Source organism: Equus przewalskii, chromosome 26 (genome assembly GCF_037783145.1).
Source record: "Equus przewalskii isolate Varuska chromosome 26, EquPr2, whole genome shotgun sequence".
In the NCBI taxonomy this organism is placed as follows: domain Eukaryota; kingdom Metazoa; phylum Chordata; class Mammalia; order Perissodactyla; family Equidae; genus Equus; species Equus przewalskii.
This window is the reverse complement of record NC_091856.1, coordinates 21005920-21026759: the sequence shown is the minus strand read 5'-3', so window position 1 is coordinate 21026759 and position 20840 is coordinate 21005920. Positions and strand designations below refer to the sequence as shown.

The following is a 20840-nucleotide window of genomic DNA, read 5'->3' as shown; positions in this document are numbered from 1 at the left end:
AACAAAAAAACAACCTAAGTAACTCTTGGGTAGGAAAAAATCAAACTCAAATCACCACCTCTTTAGAAATGATCAGGAGCAGGAAGGCTGCGTGTCAAACTCATGGAATATGGGCAAAGCAGGTGTCAGAACTCCATGGCATTGATTCAAAAACAAGAGAGATTGAAAATAAACAAATGAAGCATTCAACTCAAGAAGCCAGAAAAAGAATTATGAAACAAAGTCAAAGAAAGCAGCAAGAAGGAATTAATCCAAATAAAAGCTGAAATAAACGAAATAGGAAAAAAAAGGGAACCCCATCAATAAAATGCAAAACGCTCTTCAAAGGAGAGAGAGAGAAAACACAAATAAACACATTAGGAATGAGCTAGAGACATAACCACAGAAGCACAGAAGATAAAACAAATTTAATGAGAATACTGTGTACAACTTTATACCAATAAATTCACAAGTCTTGATAAAATGCATTATTTTCTTAGAAAATATAAATGACCAAGTTTGAGTCATGATGCTGTAGAAAAATCTAAAGAGGCAGATAACATAAAATCAAATGATAAGAGAGCTAAATATCTACCATTGAAAAGACATCAAGACTCGGGGATTTATAGCTAGGTCCTATCAAATTATCAGGGAATGGATAACCTCTATCTTATGTAAACCAACCCAGAGAAAGAAAATAAAAGGACAGTTCTCTAATTTATTCCATAATCCTAGCATATCCCTAATACTCAAACTAGGCAAATATATTCTCATCCATCTAGAAAAATCTGGTAGACGTATTAGAACTGATGAGCTCCTTATGTGGTAGGATGAAAAATCAACTTACAAAAATCCATAATAGCTTTCCTCAATATCAGCAATAGCTAACTAGAAAAATATAAGGGAAAACATAAGTGGAAAATTGATCCTATTCCTGAAATGGAAAAGACTAATAATAGAAGCTATCACTTTCCTGTATGTCTGGGCATCCTATATTCGAGTCATAACTCATTTAATCCTCACAGTGGCTCCATGAGGTGGGAACATCTATAGATAAGCAAAGGAAGTGCAGAGAGGTTAAGCATTTTGTGCAAGGTCACACAGCTAGTAAGAGGTGAAATCTGGATTTGGACTTTGGTGGTCTGGATCCAAAACTCATGCCTGTATCCTCTAGAATGTAGTGTACCCCGTAAATACCTATGAATATACCCCCACAAGATACAAGCAGACTTTTGTGACCAAAAGTCTAAAGTCTCAGGGAAGGTTTTAAAACAACATTTGATAAATGGAGATGCAAACTATATTTCTGAGTTAGAGGACTCCCAGCTGTAAAGATGCTGTATCAGTCAGCCAGGATGAGATCATCTGTGTTGCTGTAACAAAGGAAGCCTCCCAAATCAAAAGCTGGCACACAGATGTTTATTTCTTGATCATGTAAGGTCCACTGTGATCGAGGCAGTCCTCTTCCATCCTGCAGTATGTTTCTGGAACAGGTGGTCCCCAAGCTTGCCATAGCAAGAGAAGAGAGGGCTTAAGAATCACAGGATGTTTGGAATGGCTGGGTGTGGCAGTGACTTATATCAGGTCAATACAGATTCCATCCTTCAGAATCCCATCATGTGGTCCTTCTAACCCAGCTGCAAGGGAAGCTTGGACCCATCATCCACAGTGTGTGTCCAGAAAGAGGACCCAGTGTGATGAGCAGAAGACATCATCTGCCACAGTTCCAGCAGTGCCCAGCACAGCATTGACTCTCAATCCATATTTCTTAAAGGGAAAAAAAAGTTAAACTTCCCCCCAATTTAATCTACAAATTCAATGCCATACCACCCAAAGTTTCACTAGGGTTTTGCATGAAATTCCAACTCTAAAATTCATCTGAAGGGAAAAATGACTAAGAATAGTGAGGGATCTTTGAAAGAAAATTAGCATTCATGATGGGGAGGAGACTTACTTTATATCTGAAATATGGTATAAACCTTTAGTAATTAAGGTAGTACAGAATTACTGCAGGAATATACAGATAACTAAATAAAAACTCCAACCATATGTACATGGTATACATAGGGATTTAGTATATGACAAAATGGCATTTTGAATTAGTTAGTGAAAGGATGGACCCTTCATATAATTGTCCACTCATTTTAAAAATAATTAAGTTAAAATAAACACTCCCAATATGCACAAAAATAAATTCCATACTGATTAAATAATCAACGATAAAAAACTAAAAAAAAATCTAGAATAATATACAGAAATATGTTTTATCATCTTGTGACTTCCTAAACATCCCACGAAATTCAGAAGCAATGAAGGACCAAGATAGAGAGGTTATAAGACATCAAAAGCAAGATTAAATACAAGTACAGACGAGAAGAAAATGTTAGTATATAGGGAAAGTGAAGGACAACTCTTCAGAAAATATGCAAAGCACGTACAAGCCAATAAAGAAAGAGATAACCATAGAAAAATGGTCAAAGAACACGGCTAGACCATCTGCAGAAGGAGAAACACAAATGACCACAATGTGACAAGATGGCGAACGCCACCAGGCATCAGGGAAATGCAGATTCCAACAAAAATAAGGTATTTTTTCACATCCAGATTGGCAATAATGAAAATGAAAGATGTGGGAAATGGGCTCTCTCATTCGTCAATGACAGGACTGTAAACTGGTAAAGGCTCTACAGACAGCCATTTAGTAGATCTATCAAGATTTAAAAATTCATAAAACATTGACCCAGCAATCCCTCTTCTAAGAATCGGTTTTATAGGAACACACATGTGCACAGTGATATATGTACAAAGATCTTCATTATGGCACCATTTGTAATCACAAACAGCTATAAACAACCAAAAGGCCATCAATAAAGATTAGCTAAAAGCATTATGGTGCATTTATACTGTGTGATACCAAATAACCATTAAAAAGATAGAGCTATGTGAATACTGATTTGAAAAGATCTCTAAGAAATAATATTAGGTACAAATGCATATTTCACAACAATGTATAGTGTAATTCTGTTTATAAGTTTATTATGGAAAAAATATATATACATAATAGTTAGCAGTGACGACCACCAGAACAGGAAGTAAGAATATGTGTGGAGTGGGAAATGAGGAATGTCCACATTTTACTCTATAGACTTTGATGATGTTAAAAATGTTTAATGATTTATAACAAAAATGTGTTTATTCACAGGAGCGTGTGTGTGTGTGTGTGGAGAGAGCAAGAGTGAGAAAGAGAGAACAAGCAAGTGCTCTACTCAATAATAAATTCTTTGTCCATATATTCTGGGAAACTGCTGATAGATGGATGGAACTAGCCTTCATCAAGTACTTACCACATACGCTGCACATTCATCTGCTCACTTCATCTGGACTGCAACTTTATTAAGGCAGAGTTACTTCTATTTAGCAGATGCAAAAAGAAAGGGGAATAGACTTGACCAAGGCTGCATGACAGGCCTCCTTCTGAGAAACTTTCCACCGTACTTTGGGCAGAAACATGTAAATATTAGAAAGACAAGCAGTGCATCAGCTCAGGACACCGGGGGTTGGAGGAAGAGTGACAGCTTGCTTCATGCAGGATACGTTCTTAGCCTTTCAGTGGAGTAATCTTGGATCAAGTTTTAAGCTCTGCCTGTCTACTTCCTGCCTATAGGTGGATTCTATATCTCTAGCATCAACTACTGGTTCCTGCAACCTGGGTACATTTTTCTTCCCAAACCATCTCACAATCTTTGTCCTTCTCCCATATGAGTCTCTGAGTCTCTTTGTGGTCAGATTCAACAAATTTTCGCTCCACCCCATGGAGGAAAGGCAAATAAGAGACTGCCTGATTTCTACTGCCTCCAACTGGCACAGCCTAACCAGGGTCATATCATGCAAAAAGGAACAACTGGATTTGGAGGAGACAAGAGTAGAAAAAGATGCCTTTGTTGCCAAATAGACCTGAATTTGAATGCCAGCTTTGCCGTTTATTCACAGGGTGACATGCTTTATTTCTTGGCTCCTCATTTTGCTTCTGTATCAAGCAGGAATGATGAAGATATTACCTTTTATTCGTGGTTAGAAAATAAATATACGAAGTGCCCACTGGATGGTTATATGCTCAATAAATAGAAACACCACCGTTACTACCATTAATATAGTTATTTTGTTAAGTACCTTGCAATTCCTGGTTCACAGCCAATGTATCACGGGACCTCATAGCAGCCTAGTGAATTAAGGTAGAATAGGAGCATCTACCCCATTTTACAGATGAGGAAACTGGAGATCAAAGAAGTGAAATGACTTCACATAGGTCCAAAGGAGCAAAGACGACATTTATACACGTCCCTCCAATTGTGCAGCCTATTCTTTTGTCTGTCTTATTTATCATGTGCACTCTATCCCCAGTGCCTAGCAATGGACCATGAACAGGTAGACCCTCAAAAAATTCAGTTTCTTTGATTGATTTTTCAGGAGCTGAGACCTCTGCTTCCACCCACCATGCCTCTCTGTGAGATTCCTTTCCCACTGCTAACATCCCCAAACTGCAAATATTATTTCCACAACCCCTTGTATACTTGTTTGGTCCATAGAGGAGCCCGTTCCTGCCTCAAAAGCATATCAAGGGCCCTTCTGCTGTCAGGATTAGGTACTTAGAGGCCAACCGAGGCTGCTAACATTGCTAATTGAACAGAAGCAGTGGCTGCTGCTCCGTGTGTTGTCCGTGGTTCTGGAAGCATCACCTCTGAGCTACAAGGGCAATAAAAACCTTGTTTTTGCTACCGTCCTCAACCTGAGTCGACAGATACACTGGGAATAGATTCTGGTTTGAGGAACTAGTTGATAATTCCCTGTGAATTGGTCTGTCATGCTTTTTAAAGTCTGTGTGTTCACAGAAAACACTTTTTAAATTTGCTTTGTGAGTGGATGTGCACTCTGGTTTCCCCCTCGATTCCTCCAAAATGTCACAAATGACTTTCCTTGAATTTACCAATTTGCAGGATTAATGTGCTTCTCTCTAGACACCTGTGCCCTAGATAGATTCCAGCCAGAATAGCTGTCTCCCTTCCTAAACTCTGACCTGTTTTGCAGGCAAAGGAGGCCTTGGTTTTAGGTCACCCCCAGTGGGGGCATCCAGCATGCGGAGCTAACTCTCGGCTCTGTTTTATCATGCAGTTGTGTGGAGGAGTACAAGCTGGCTCCTGATGGAAAATCCTGCCTAATGCTCTCAGATGTCTGCGAGGGCCCCAAGTGCCTCAAACCTGACTCCAAATTCAACGACACCCTCTTTGGAGAGATGCTACATGGTTACAACAACCGGACCCAGCATGTCAACCAAGGCCAAGTCTTCCAGATGACCTTTAGGTATGGGGCAGACCCTTGCACTTCACTGACTGAGTCACTTACCCAAAATCTGGACATGGGGAGGAAGCCATGGGCACCATGGAATAGAGCCTGTTATATTGGCCAGCATTTCTCTAAGTTCACTGATGCCTATCCATGAAGTGTTACAAGTCAGTGAAAGTCGTTCCCTGAGGTTCCTTTTCCACTAACCTAGCCCTTATTTATCCTGCTTTCCCATTTTCTAAACTCTATCCACATATTTTAAATTCAATCTTTTAAATCATCCTGTAAGTACAGTTAATGGAATTTTAAAAATTTTTAATTAATCTTTCAGTCTATTAAAAAATAAGTAGCTATGTAGGCTATTCAGGCAGTTCAAAAATAAAGACATTTAATGAAGTAGAAAATAAAATTCCCACCACCCAGAAATAGCCAGAATTAACATTTTCTTGAACATTCTTAAAACACCTCTCTCTCTCCATCTATCTATCTGACACACACACACACACACACACCCCTCCACATCTCAGTAAATCTGTTTAGAAATTGCTTTTTTGCTCAACACTATGTCAAAGACTTCTTTCTCTGTTTGTAAATACAGAGGTACATGAGAAATTAAAAGATGAGACTACTTGTATATGAGAGCGGAAAGAACAGGAACTGGGTTGGCCAAATTATATAAAGATTAGACATGCAGTCTAATTGTGAAAGGCTGCCTGGGAGAGTTGAAGGAACGAGGGCTATTCTATCTGGAGAAGAGAGGCCTTGGGTGGGATTTATTCATGCCTCAAAATCTGTATAACCCTAAGATGGTGTAGTGAGAAGAATTCTTCCATGTATAGTAATAATTATCTTTGAGAACACAAAACTATACTTTTAGACAGTTTTGCATGAAAATGTAATAGGATATTATCACAAAACAGGGTTCTCCCGTTTGAGGTCATGTCAACAAAAGTCAGAACTGGTAAGAAACATCATTGTTATAACCATCATCATCCCCATCCCATCGTCTAATTAATAATAGTGGTGATTGTAGTAGGAGTGGTAACAATGGCTACTATTTATTAAGAACTACTCTATGTCAAGTTCTTTACTAAGTATTTTTAATAATAATAATAATAATAGCCACTAACATTAATTCAGCACATGCTGAGGGCATGCTAACCACTTTCCATCCATTAGTTTATGTAATCCCCTCAATGGCCATGTGAAGCAGGGACTATTATGAGAAATGGAAATGTTAAATGACTTTCCCAAATCCCCCTTCCAGGAATTGAGAGAGCCAGGATAGTGCCATTTTATCTTCATTGTTAAAAGTCTTTGAGAGGCCAGCCCAGTGGCATAGTAGTTAAGTTTGCACACTCCGCTTCAGTGGTCCAGGATTTGCCGGTTCAGATCCTGGGCACTGACCTAAACACTGCTCATCAAGCCATGCTGTGGTGGTATCCCACATACAAAATAGAGGAAGATTAGCACAGATGTTAGCTCAGCAACAATCTTCCTCAAGCAAAAAGGGGAAGATTGGCAACAGATGTTACCTTGGGGCCAATCTTCCTCACTAAAAAAATGAAAAGAAAAAAACCCTTCAAGGCAGCATGGCTTCCATTTTACAATTGGAAAAGTCAACACCAGAGAGGTAAAGTGACTTCCCCAAGATCACTGTCTAGTGAGAGGGAGAGTGAGAATTCAGATGTAAGTCTGGCTGGCTCTAAATCCTTGCTCTTGTCTTCTAATCCAACATACCTCATCACTTCCCATTTTATAGAACGAGAATTGAAATGTGAATTTGCTAAAACCATTCACCTATGTAGTTATCACATGCTCTTTGAGCACCTACTATGTCCCAGGTGCCTTGATGGTTAGTAGGGATACAATGGAAAATGAGATAAAAATGGCCCCAGACCCTGTGGTGCTTAGGTATTGTGTGTGTGATCTTATGTATTTACTAAATTTGTGGTAGGTATTATGAATTAAAGATACAGGGCTCCAGGAAAGCAATTAACAGTGGGATCTAATTTAGTCGGAGCAGAGTGGTAGGGGTGCGTCTGTTAGATTGGAAAGCAATAATAAGTCTTCGGAGTTGACTTTTCAGATGAAGTGTTATTTAATACCTGAAAGATGAGTGGGAGTTAGCATTGGAAAACGTTTCAAGCAGAGACAGATGTTCTAAGAAGGAGAAGAACTTGGTTGGCTTCAGGAAATGAAGAAGTCTAGTGTGGCTGAAGTTGAATAAGTAAGGGAAGAATGGGGGGAGGTGAAGCTGGGACAGTAAGCAGTGGCAGATCATAGGGGTCTTGAAGGTCAAGGCTTTTATCTTTTACTGCTTGCCTTCCCAATGCCAACAGACTGGTCTGTAGGAGAGAACATGGTGCCTTAAAGGCTGGCCTGGGAGTCTCCAGACTCAGACATAATTTTAACTCCATCAGGAATCCTCATTCTGCCTCAAACCCTCTATTCGTTCTTCCCAACCCTTAAATCTTGGGTTGTCTCTAAGTAGCCAGGATCTGTGTCTGCCCTGATTTGCTCGTGGAGGGGAGTGTAGTGAACAGACCACACTTTCTCATTTGACAACAGCCTCAAGATTTGGGAAACTCCCCAGACTGCCGTTATATCAGAGTAGCCCGTTTCACTTAAACTCTCTCATCCTTGGCTTCAGTTAAACTTTCTTTGAAATTATTTCCATCCCCAGACCATGTCACCTCTTGAAGCCACATGTTAAGGCAGTTGACTTCCCACTGAGGGAAGGAGAGCATCTTCTGATGAGTCTAAATTTATCTCTTTCAAGTCTCCCTGCCTGGGCCTCAGACAGGAGAGAGGCTGTGGCTCCTCTGTCCTCTAAGTTCCAGAAGGCAGGCCTGCAAATTTTTCAGCATCAAAAGCAGTTGTCATTTCTTGCCTCCTCCTCCTTCCTTCCCTCCCTCCTCCAAGTAATTTCCAGTCCAGCCTTCCAGAGTAGCCAGCAGGCACCCCACCAGCTATCCTGCCACATGCCTCATTTCCTGACAACTGCCTGGCCTGGGATTTCAAACGCTCTACCAGCTACACTCTCCTGTGTGACAGCTGCGACTCTGCTTTGTTCTCTTTGCTGCCCCTGCCCAGATCCCCACACCTAGCACCTGCTGATAGAAGACAGGTCTGAATTCTCAAGTTCTCTCTTGAATCTCTAAAAGATAAACCTGGATTTCTGCTTTACAAAGCACTTCCCATTTCAAGTCTCTGAACCGGACAAGCTCTTAATGATTAAGTAGTGCAGACGTCACCCTTGCTGTAAAGGTGGAGAAACCGAGGCCCAGGAAAAGATATAATTTGCCCAGTGCTCACCATGATTTGGGACCCTTCTGAGACTGAAAGTTAGAGTTTGCGACTTGCAAACCAGTGATCTCCTGGCTTCTGGTTCTGTTGCAAGGGACATAGGTAACTTCTGTGTATCCCCTACTAGCATGTAGTGAGAAGAGCTGCCTGTCCCATCCCTGCTCTCAGCAGAGAGGGAAGACCTGGTGCCATAGGAGGATGCCAAATTCATAAGTAAGAAGAGATCTGAGGCATAAAAGTACCCCTGTGTGCATGATTCTGCAGGAGCTTGATCCCATTCCTGGCCGCATCTGCAGGTTGCCACATGTAGGCTGCAGCCTGTCTCTGGGAGATGAGCATGTGGTGATGCTTAGGACTCCTGACAAGTCCAAGAGTTATCTACCATGTGTGAAGATTAAGTATGGCACACACTGAGACTCATGTAGAAAGATAGAGACAGGATGGGAGTGATAGAGGGAAGTGGTCAGAGAGACAAAGAAGAGACGTGGAGAGAGAGACAAAGATGGAGGGGACATTAAGGAGAGTCTAAATGACAGAAGGAGGGAAGGACAGCATGGAAAGAATTAAAGAGATGTAGAGCAGTGACAAGGATTAAAGAGATAAGGAGACAGATGGCGAAAGGTGGGGGAGTTGAGAAGGAGTGAAAGGTGGAGAACTAAAGTGATAGAGAAAGAAGGACACAGAGTTCATCCTAAAGTCACCATAGAATTTACTCCCAGGTGGGAATAAGGGTTGTTTTAAGAGACTGAGTGGTACCCAGAGAGGGCTCTGGATTAGGAATCAGGTTCGGATGGACATGAATGGACATTAAAACCTTTGGTAAAGTCCCAAGTTTTATGGAAACATGGAGTCAAAGATCTCACTTCTAAATTGCCCCAGAACCCAGTAAATGATGTCAAGCTTTCCTGTTTCTTTTTTTTTTTTATGCTTTTTGGTGAGGAAGATTGGCCCTGAGCTAACATCTGTCACCAATCTCCTTTTTGTTTTCTCTTTTTTTTTTTAATCCCCAAAGCCCCAGTACATAGTTGTATATCCTAGTTGCAAGTCATTCTAGTTCTTCTATGTGAGATGCCACCACAGCATGGCTTGATGAGTGGTACATAGGTGTACACCTGGGATCCAAACCAGTGAACCCCGGGCCGTCCAAGTGGAGCGTGCAGACTTAACCACTAGGCCATGGGGCCGGCCCCAAGCTTTGCTATTTCTAATCCTTTTCAGTGAACTGTGTTGGTTTTATTGACCCAAGCAGGGTCACTATCTGAATTCCTTCCCTTAGCTCTCGATCAGTGAGAGAATTGGCAAAGACTGCTGGAGTGAGATAAACTCATCAAAGGTTGCTGGTATTTGATGGTTCCTTTCTTTGTATTTTACTTCCCTCCCTCTCCCATCCTCATCCATCCTGCCTCATTCTTATAAGAAAGAAAGGTCAACCTTGGTTATAGATTGCAGGGATTTAGATAAACATCAGTCAAGAACTATTAGAGAGCCTGGAGTCTCAGAAATTGCAGCGAGGAGAAGTTGCTTGAGAACGGACGCTGAGCAAATTACAATGGTCGATTTTGCAAAAGTCTCATAAAAAATAAGATAGTTCTGCCAGCAGCAGACATTTGCTCAGAGGCCTTCAAGAATGACCTACAAAGAGAGTGAGGAGCTTATGAGAGAGTTGCTAGAAAGGCACTGATTTTCAATCTGGTCTGCTTATCAGATATGCATACTGTACAGCATAAGAGGACAGTTTGGGGTCAGATGTGGGATTTCAGAGTGAGGCGGCACCAGCCCACGCCTGGCAAGACAGAGGTAGTCTCTTTAGAGATTTCAGAAAGACTGGCTTTACCCACTTTTCCCCCAGCTGAGGGTCCTGAGTTGTAGCTTATTAAGTGGCCTCCAAAGCTATGGGTTTTCCTAGTGCCTTCCTGCGAGATGGTTAATTGCGCATGCTGCTTCTGGATCCTTCTTTTTCCTCTTCCTCCTCTTTCCCTTTTTCCCCCTTTAACCACGTGTGTATTTTTTTATGTGCTAGGTCCTGTACTACATACTGTATGTATTTTCTCATTTAATCTTTCCAATGCCTATTGCAACGTAGCCCTTAACAACTTGGTTTTACAAAAAAGAAAATGACTGTATCAAGGGGATGCATTAGGTTGTATCCTGATAAAAAACAACTTCAAAACCTCAGTGGCTTCACAGGAAATGTGAGTATGGGTTGCTCATACCACATGCCCCACACAGAATTGCCGGGGTCTGCTCATTCTGGTTTTTGGGAATCAGGGCTGAGAGAAGAATCATCTTTATGTGCTTCCATGAATGCTCTACAGGAAAGAAGCTTGGCTCTCATTACTTCCTCCTAGAGCTGAAAGTCTGCTCACATTGCATTGGCCAAATCAAGCCCCATGGTCATGGCACCCCCTCAAAAGGCTGAGCAGGAACATGCAACCCTGTTATGTGCTGAGAATCAGAGACCCAGAAATATGTGTGACATCAATACTGTTTACTACACGGAGGCACAGAGATGTTAGACTAACCAGCCTCACAGTCATACAGCTAAAAACTGATAGCACGTAGCCCAAGAACAAAGCCCATTTAGCAATAGTGCCCCCCAGGCTTCTAGCATTCTCCCACTTCATATCCCCACCTCTGACAACTGAAATAGACCTTCTAGTCTCTTCTTGTCAATTTTCTTCATTCATTTCCCAAAGAACCATAGACTTTATAGATGGAAGAACCTTGAAGCACACTTTGTACAACACCCTCCCCTCCATTTTGTAGATGGAGGCCCAAGACTCACAGTATTTAAGTGAATTCCTAAAATCATATAACTCATAAATGAATAAGCCAGGATTCAAACCTTCAGTCTGTTGAGCTGCACCAATACCCACTCTGAAGGCTCAAAGACATAGGATCCAACCCCCACACTGTAAAGATGGTAACACCAAGGCCAAGGTTCCATAAGGAATTAATAGCGGAGCCAGGCCTGGAAGCTGTTTTTCGGCATTTTCAGGCCTGAATGTTTTGTAATATACCATGATCTTATGGTAATGAGAGAAATCAAGAGAGATTGTTAGAGATTGATGGGGAGATTATTAATTGAAAGTGCCATTAGCTTTTGATTTTCAAGGCAATTCCCAATTCTTCCTATGCAGAAATATTCCCGATCTTGGCAAAATCCTCAGCTTGCTACCCAGAGACACAGCTGCGTGCTACCTTTTGTGGGGATCATTGGTGAGATCTTGGAAGTAGACTGAGGACAGAAATGGGAGGCTGGATCACAAGAGTTAAGGGGTAACTTGCCCTGAGGTCCTGACTCTTGGGCTGGCTACAGAGGAATCTCTCTTCTGGGTCTCTGTTTTTCCGAGGTTTCCTGACATCTTCTGCAGGAAGGCGGATGGGTCCAATAGGCCCTGGAAACAGAAAGCTGAGTTTCCGTTCTTGTTCTGCCACTTCCTACTGTATCATCCCTGGTCATTCTCTGCCTTTGGGTATCTGTTGCCTTTTCCGTAAATTACGGTTAGGGCAGAACTCAGATGAAGACTGAGGGCTTCTACCCAGGATGCCACACTCTTTCTACTCAACCCCATGTCCAGGGGCTTAGTAGAAGCCCTTTCTACTTACCTGATCATAAGAATCACCTAAGGCTGCCCCAAGACCTACCAATCATTTTTTCTAAGATAAGGGGCCTGGGAAAGTGAATTTTCACCGCATCCCCAGATGGTTCAAATATCCAGCCATTTGGGGATATATTGGCCTGATGTCTAAGATGGCAGACTCCATAATCTGAGTCCTAACTTGCCACTTGTCAATTGTGTGACCTTAGGCACTTGCGTTCATTAAGCCTCAGTTTCCTCCTCTCTAAATTAGGAATAATAACAACAATACCCAATTCCTGGTGGTGTTGTGATGATTAAATGAGATTGGCGCCTATTCTATCCCTGTTCTCAGCAGATAGGAAGGACCCAGGTGCCACAGAGGGCTGCCAAATCAATAACTAAGGAGGAATCTTAGGCAAAACCCATCCCCCTGTGCACGATTCTGCAAGAACTTGATCCCTTTCCTGGCTGGGACCCAGCTCAGGGTGTCAGGATGCTGCCGTGAGAAGTTATAGGGTCCAAGTCCCACACCTGCCATTTCCTAGCTGTGTGGCTTTGAACAAATCTCTTCACCTCTATGAACCTCAAGATCTTCAACTGTAAAATGGGGTTTTACCTCAAAATATCCTCAACAGTCTGTGGTGAAAATTTAACAGGCTAATAAGCAAAGGTCCTAGACACAGTAGGCTCTCAGTAAACATTGTTTTCTATTCCTTCAATTGTCTTTCTTTCCTCCCCATCCGGAAGCCATAAAGCAGATGAACATGGTTTTTGTTGCAGTCCCCCAAATCTTATCTCTGGACTGGAGCCATGGTCATTCTCCCAATTTCCTCCAAGCAACACATGTTTTGGTGAACCTATGGCTTTGGTGAAATGCCCAGGGTTGGGGCAGAAATGCAGCCCTTCATGCGCTGTGGGTGTGTGGGTGTGTGGGAGGTAGAGAGCCCAGCCAGCAGTGTGGGATGGGCAGCAGCCCAGGGTCACCTTCTTGTGGGGTGTTTATCCCAGCCTTTGGAAAGACATAATCTCAATAAAGTGTTGCATCACCTGTGTCCTAAAGGGTAGCCCCCTTGTTTCTGTCTGAAAAGCCTATAGTGAAATACATCTAATAGGAATGTGGGATTTAGATGCTCATGTGTGCTGTGTGGAATTTGATAGTGGGCCTGGGTCCATGTCCAAAAGTTCCGGAAGTGTGTTAATTTCGCACCTCTGGGATGATATTCAAAACATTTAAGCATTGGCTTAGAAGTGGCGTCAACCCATCAGAAAGGATGCCCATCCAAACAGACAGAGTGAAGGTTAACCAGTAAGCCCTACGGATCTGCATGTCAGTCTTGCTCACCTCCTACCTTTCTCTCTTATCGACTTATCACATCCTCTGGTGCATTTCTCAATATACTTATGCATGATAGATGTTGTAAAACTATTTTTTCTTTACTCTTCAAAGCCTGTCTTTTTTTTTTTTTTTTTTTTTTAAAGATTTTATTTTTTCCTTTTTCTCCCCAAAGCCCCCCGGTACATAGCCGTGTATTCTTCGTTGTGGGTTCTTCTAGTTGTGGCATGTGGGATGCTGCCCCAGCGTGGTCTGACGAGCAGTGCCATGTCCGCACCCAGGATTCGAACCAACGAAACACTGGGCCACCCGCAGCGGAGCGCGCGAACTTAACCACTCGGCCACGGGGCCAGCCCCCAAAGCCTGTCTTTGAGGGGCAGAGGCAGGTGTTTCTCCCACGACACGTGGACAGTGCAGGGTGACTATCATACTTTTTACATGAGAAAACTGAAGCTCAGAGAGGTGACGTATAGCATCCAAGGTCATACAGCTGGTAAGTAATGGAGCCAGGAGTCAAGGCCTGCCCTCTCCACCACTACAGGTAATGTGTGCACATGCACGTGTGTATGGTCTCAAACCATAGGATCCTCAAAGAGCAGAAAAGCAGATAATAGTTCATCATCATTCTTAGGCAGGAAAACCCTATCTAAAGGTAGGAATTTTCCATATGTCTGCTTATAGCCAGAACGCAATATACATGAAATACACCACTGCTTGTTAAACTCTAATGTGCATACAAGTCATAAAGGGATTTAAAATACAGGCTCTGGGTCAGTGGGTTGTGGGCAAGGCCTGAGACTCTGCATTTCAAATAAGCTCCTGGGTCTGAGGATCAGCTTTGAATAGCAAGGTGTTAAAATGAACTGTATGTTAGATGTGAGCCCAGGTTATGCTTGACAATGAAGAATGGTTGTTGTTCTTCCATTTGCCTGTTTGAAAGCAGGAACCAAATCCCAAGGCCAATAGCACTAGACGGCCATGGAGTCCCAAAGGAGTCTCCCTCCAGAGTGACCAAGGGCAGAGACTGTGTTTTGGATTTGCAGCAGCCCAGGCAGAGAGTCCTGTCCTGTAATCCAACAGGCCCTCCGTGCATTACATAGCACAATTTATTCTCCACATTCTTCTGACTGTCTGCTCTGCTCACTGATGGGTACAGGGACCCTCTGAGCATCCAATGGAAGGGGCACTTACCTGACCCCAGTGTCCTGAAGCCACTGTTGGGTGCCCAGATAAGAACCTCCGTAGGTGCCCATGTTGCAGTCTCAGCCATCATGGGATGCAGCAGGAAATACTTTGCAGCAGAGAGCTGGGCTGCAGTCGGCTTCTGGTCAAAGATGGAAGACAGACTCCTGGAAGAGTAGGGAGAAATCCATTTGGGAGGGGTCATTGGCCTGGGGGAAGCTTTGTTATTCTTATGTGCTGAGACAAAAATCTCATACCATCAACACTCATTAGTCTAACTGAGGACAGAAAGAAAGTAATAAAATTAAGACCTAGCAAAAGATGCCTTTTCTTTCTTTCTTCCTTTCTGGCTTTCCTTCTTTCCTTCTTTCTTCCTTCCTTTCTTTCTTTCTTTCTTAGCAGGAAATCACAATCTATTTTAAAACAAGACCTCTCTAAGCTTTCTCCCTAATTATAGTAAGAGAAAAAAGAATAGCCTCTTTATTTTTTGAAAAAATTTATTCTCAATGTTCACATCTCTAAACATACCAAACATGGTCATTTTATAAATTAAACAAATTATACGTAGCATATTTTGAATGTTCTCCCAACTAACCTAAAAATGTGTCTCCAGTCTGCAAAAGGTGCTAAGACGACAGAAGCGACCAGGTCCATTTCACTTCTCTTCCCAGTTCTCCTCCCCTTCTTTGTGGTTTGTTTTTAATTTTCTGGCTTCAAAATCCCTGACAATGTCCTTTTTCTAGGAAGGGGAAGCCTCTCGGAATCACTGAGGCTTCTGAAGCAGACACAGTATTTAAAGAACCACCATTTCATTACACTCAAAGGCAGGCAGTAACTCAGGCTGGTCAAAGCACTCAGAAGGGAAAGTCTGTAGGGAACCTACCGAACAGATAAGGATAGATTGTAATTAGCACAGTCATTGTAATTAGCAGAGCAATTGTAATTAGCACAGTGATTGTTTGTTCATAATGGGTGCTTCCAAAGTGACTCCAGGCAGTTTGTTCTCTTAAGTATCTTCTGCCATGCCCCCCTGATCTTGTTTACACTGCTAATGTACTAATGTGCTTAGCAATCTCTTTTATAAATAAACACTCCAAAGGTACAAGCCAGCCCAGCCCCTGGCCAAGTATTATGCATCCTTAATTGATGGAGTCCATAGCGCAGAAATTTTACCATATTTGCATTACGCTAAGTCAACTAAGCATATATTTCTGGTTTATTACTCTCAGAAGAAATCACACCTCAGAAATCATTTGTTATTGTTATCTTTGCTTTGTTAATTACAGGAGAGAGTGGTATGACATCAAAGGGCTGCACTTGAGGTCAGAGATTCCAGTCCCGGCTTTACCACTCGTTCTCATTTGTTATTTGACAGGCTTTTGTTGGGCACCTGTGATGTATGGGGCTGTATTTAGCAATGGGGATGAAAAGATGTAGGAGATAGTCAAGGTCCCCATTCTTATGCACCTGGGCCACTGGCCCTGCTTTTGTGTGGGTGAGCACAGGGAAGACTTTCTGAAAGATGCTGGCTGGAATATGGAGGATATGATTAACAGTGAGCTAGGTGGGAATGCTCCAGGCAAGTGAGAGCACAAAGCATCTGCAAACATGAACATCAAGGTGGATCTTGAAGAGGGTGAGGAGATGGGATTGTAGAGATAAAGCACAGTGAAGGATGGGCATTCAGTCAGGAATGCTATTTAAGCAACAGACGTGGGACCATTACTGGCCATCAGACTTTGCCCATATAACCTTTCTGAGCCCAGTTTGTTCAACCCTAAATCAGGGAACATAATAACACCAACCCCACAAAATTATGGTGAGGAGGCAGAGGTGATGAGAAAGTCAGGTTAAAATGCTTTGTAAAGTGTAAAGACATGTGCAAACGTTAGTGACATTTTCCTAACATGAATCTGAGATCTGTGAGACACCACTTACTCCGAAATTTTGTGCTGGAGTGTACGCATCCTGGCACACTTGGGTTCACGTGAGATGCAAATTCACCAGCATGACTTTCTCTGTATTCCTTCCAGAGAAATGAAAAAAGTTAGTCTATTCTAAGCTCACATTAATAAGCCTACGCATGTGTATCAAGAAAATTAATTTTTAGGGAAATATTTCCATTTCAGGGAGATGCTCTGAATAGAAATGTATTTAGTAACAATTCTAATGAAAGATATGATCCAGTTTATTGGATGTGAATTAATACAGAAAGCTCCAAGGGCAATGGCTGGGGTTTTATGTAACATTGCCACTGAATAATTGCTATTAATGATAATCTAGTGGAATACCTCAAAGGTGGCTTTTAAGAGTCCAAAATGAGCATTTATTTTTATGTCTCATAAGATCCTCAGAGGAGCCCATTAAGTGGGCAGTTAATTAGCAGGTACAAGCCAGGAGCCGAAGCTGCAAGTATTTGAGTAGCCCAGGCCTGGTTAATTCAGTGTATTCCTGACCACTTTGAAAGAACCTTAACCCCTGAATAAGACAACCACCTCTCCATTCTCCATGAGGGCCTTGGTTCTCCCTGTGACCTTAAAGTTTCTTCAGCTTGTTTTGGATGCTTTCTAGAGTAGGAAGAAAGAAATAGGATAAAGGGATTGGTCTTCCTTACCATCTCATAGTTCAGCGAACTAAAGTTACACCGAGGGATACCCTCCAGATTTCTGTTAATTTTCAAACTACTTCTAAGGAGTTAATGAGGACCCAGCCAATGGGAATTTTCAAGCCAGAGGCCATAGAAGCATCTTGCACCTGTATTTGCAAGGGAAGTAAAAACCTAGCTTAAAAATTAAACTAAATTGCAATTAAATCATCCTTCAGTCTTGTGATTCAACCAATAAATATACATTCAGTGCTTATTATGTGCCAGGTTCTGGAAATACAAGCTGAATAAGACTCATAGAGTCGAACATTGGTGTAAAGGGGAAAAGAATGACTTCTTTTTGGTATTATCTAAGTCTATGTTTCATAACTTTTTTTCATTATCACCCTCTCCCCCAGGAGAAAATTAAATGAAGGTTTACATCTCCTTAATTAGAGAAATTAAATAATATGGTAGACAATGTTATTGAGAACGGTTAAACTTTGGTGGGCCAAATGCCATTGTAATGTTTAAGACGTTTTCGCCATTGTAATGTCTAATTCTTTTTGGTGGAACAATTTTTGCCGCCAGTGAGAATGCATGATGTAAGTGGATTGACAAGTGTCATTTTATGGATGAGGACATAAGCTCAGAGATGTCCAATGACTTGCCTGCAGTCACACAGCTGGCGTCAGAGCCCTGCTTATCTGGGTCTACCTGACACTTGGATGGCATGTATGTCTGTATGTCACAACAAATGCCCTTTCCACACCCCACTCTGATCCATCAGTTACAAGAAAACACCCTGGCTGAGAACTGTGCTCACTTTGGTTCGGTGCTTGAAAGTGTCAACTTAAAAAGCAAATCCACTGGTTATTTTATCTCAAAATGAGTTTATTTGGGAATAGCTAAAAGAATTGCAACTTGGGATGCTCATGCCATGGCAAACCATAGGCACATCCAACAAACAAAGGAGGGGAGTTGCCTTTATAGAGAAAAGGGTGGAGTAGGAAGGGCTATTCTAAATGAAAATCCATTGGGGGAAAGTAGCAGTGCAGGGCAGCAACAACTTCTCATTGGCTGAGAGTTTGCTATTTGGAGATTATCTCTAAAACTTTGCAGTGTTTCTCATTGGCTGGGCTGTTGCCAAGTGGGGAGAGAAATCTTCCTTCAGTAGCAAAGTAGTTTTACTTCTGTCCAAGATGCGAGCCATTGTGTCTTCCTGTTTGAGGTAATTGAGGATGTGTGATAAGGCAAGAGAGCTCCCCCTACAGGCCTTCCAAATCCAATTTAGTTGAGATTTATTTTATTAATTTCCACAAAAGTGACAGCAGGTGTTTTCTGGCTGGGGATAAGGACTCATGTGGCCATACACGGTGGGGGAGAGAGAACTGGAGGTAGATACTTATTTGTTCTTTCTCCCTCCCAAGTGGGGCTTCTCTACCTATGATAGGATTATTTTTAAATAATGCTTTTATTTAAAACAGTTTTAGATTTATAAATGAATTGCAAGGATAGTAGAGAGAGTTCCCATATAGCCTACCCTCATTTCCCTTAGTATCCTCTTACATGAGTACAGTACATTTGTTATAATTACTGAAGCAATATTGCTACATGATTATTAACTCAAGTTCATACTTTATTCAGATTATATTAGTTTTATCTAATTTTTTTTTTTCTGATCCAGGATCTTATCCAGTGCTATGACTGTCAAAGCAAAAATTGCACAAGACAATGTCAAACAGGCAAGGAAGACTTTATTTGAGGCTACTGCAATCGAGGCGAGAGGTCTGAACTCAATGCCATTGAAATACAGGCAGGAGGGTTTTTAAGGCTGGAGTGAGCAAGTGGAAAAGTACCAGAGGACTTCAGGGGGAGGTTGACCGATGGGATATGTCCCTCACACTGTAGTTATTCCTGAGTTTGCAAATGTCTTTCTCTGCTTTCTTCCTTGTTGATTACATTTCAAAGAGATGGTTCCCAGGTCCTTGAGAAAGACATTCCTGGGTTCTAAGACTGGCAGGAAGCTTTTAGAAGGTTTACATGTTAAAGGGTCAGAGAAAGAATGTATAGTGACAAGCTGCCTAAAGGAAATGCTCTAAGAAAAGGGAGGTGAGGAACCAAGAATCTGGAAGAAGCCTGTCTGAGGTTTGGTCAAGCTGAGGGAAGCTTAAGGTCAGCTGGTCAGTGCCTTACATTTAGTGGCCTGTCTCCTTGGGCTCCTCTTGGCTGTGACAGTCTGGTAGGCTTATTTTTTCATTGACGTTTTGTAGACATTAAAGTCACAAAGTTCAAGAACAGAAAACAATATAAAAGACATCCAATGAGGAGTGTTATGCCTTTCTCCCACCCCCCGCCACACACACACTTTTATTAGTTTCTTAGATATCTTTCCAGTGTTTATATAATTCCAAAGAAATAAGATTAAATATTATTCCCCCTTTCTTTCACAAAAGGTCCATAAAATATATCGCTTTTCACTTTTTTCTCCAACTTAGTGACATCCTTGCATAGACGATGAACTTTTTAACAATGACACAGAGAACATTCTAATACAGGGATGCCATAGGTGAATACCGTGCCAACATGGAGAACGTAGGGAGCCCAGGGAAGAGAAGAGAGCTGGGTTTTGAAGACTGGTGATTCTGCCTCCTGAGCTGTTGGGCCTCACACAGGTGATTTCACCTTTCTCAGCCTAGTCTCCTCATATGTAAAATAAGCGTCCTTCCATCTCCTTGTATTGTCGTGAGAAAACTAAGATAAGAAATATAAGGAGCCTAGTCCCAGTAAAAGTAACAATCATAGTTGTAGCAACAATAGTAATAATCACAATGACAAACATGTAGTACTTTATTACCCCCCCACCAGGTACCATTGTATCCTCATTCCATCACAAATATTTATTGAGCACCTATTATACACCACTCACTGTTCTAGGACACCAAGAATACAACAGCAAACAAAACTCATAAAATCCTGCCTTCATGAGTTATAGTCTAGTGTGGGAGACCATCAACCGATAAATATATACTGTGTCAAGTGTACACCATGGAGGAAAGCAGCATAAGGGGGCCAGGGTGTGCTAGGCAGGGGATCCTATTTAATACAGGCTGGACAGGGAAGGCCTCTTTGATAAGGTGAGATTTGTGCAAAGATCTTAACAGGTGGGGCAGTGAGCCTTGCAGAGATCCAAGGAAGAGCTTCCAGGCAGAGGGCACAGCAAGTTCACAGACTCTGGGGATGTTCTATGAACAAAAAGGAGCCCAGGGGGATGGCACCTAGTGAAAGAGGGAGTGAGTGGTAGGAGAAAAGGCTATAAATAAAAAGGTCGTGGATGTTGAGTGGGGCAGTGTGGCAATTTGTGTAGAGTCCTGGGAGTCACATAAGTATAGTCCTTTGGGTTTTACTCTGAGAGAGAAGAGATAGAAGCCAGTGCATGGTTTGAGCAGAAGGGGGCTGTGATCTCACTCGTACTTTTAAAAGACCACTCCATCTGGGGTGTGAAGAAGAGACTTGAGTGGGCAGAGTG

The 20840-nt window shown here is 42.0% G+C and overlaps 1 protein-coding gene across 7 annotated transcripts in view; it reads left to right on the top strand.

Annotated features, from left to right (window-relative positions):
* The window catches only part of ASTN2 (astrotactin 2), an 827990-nt gene that overhangs the window by 525507 nt on the left and 281643 nt on the right, over nucleotides 1–20840 (top strand). For all 7 annotated transcript variants that reach the window (XM_070596244.1, XM_070596246.1, XM_070596242.1 and 4 more), the window contains one exon: nucleotides 5149–5337. In XM_070596244.1, coding sequence (XP_070452345.1) covers nucleotides 5149–5337 — 189 coding nt within the window. The remainder of the gene's footprint in view (nucleotides 1–5148; nucleotides 5338–20840) is intronic.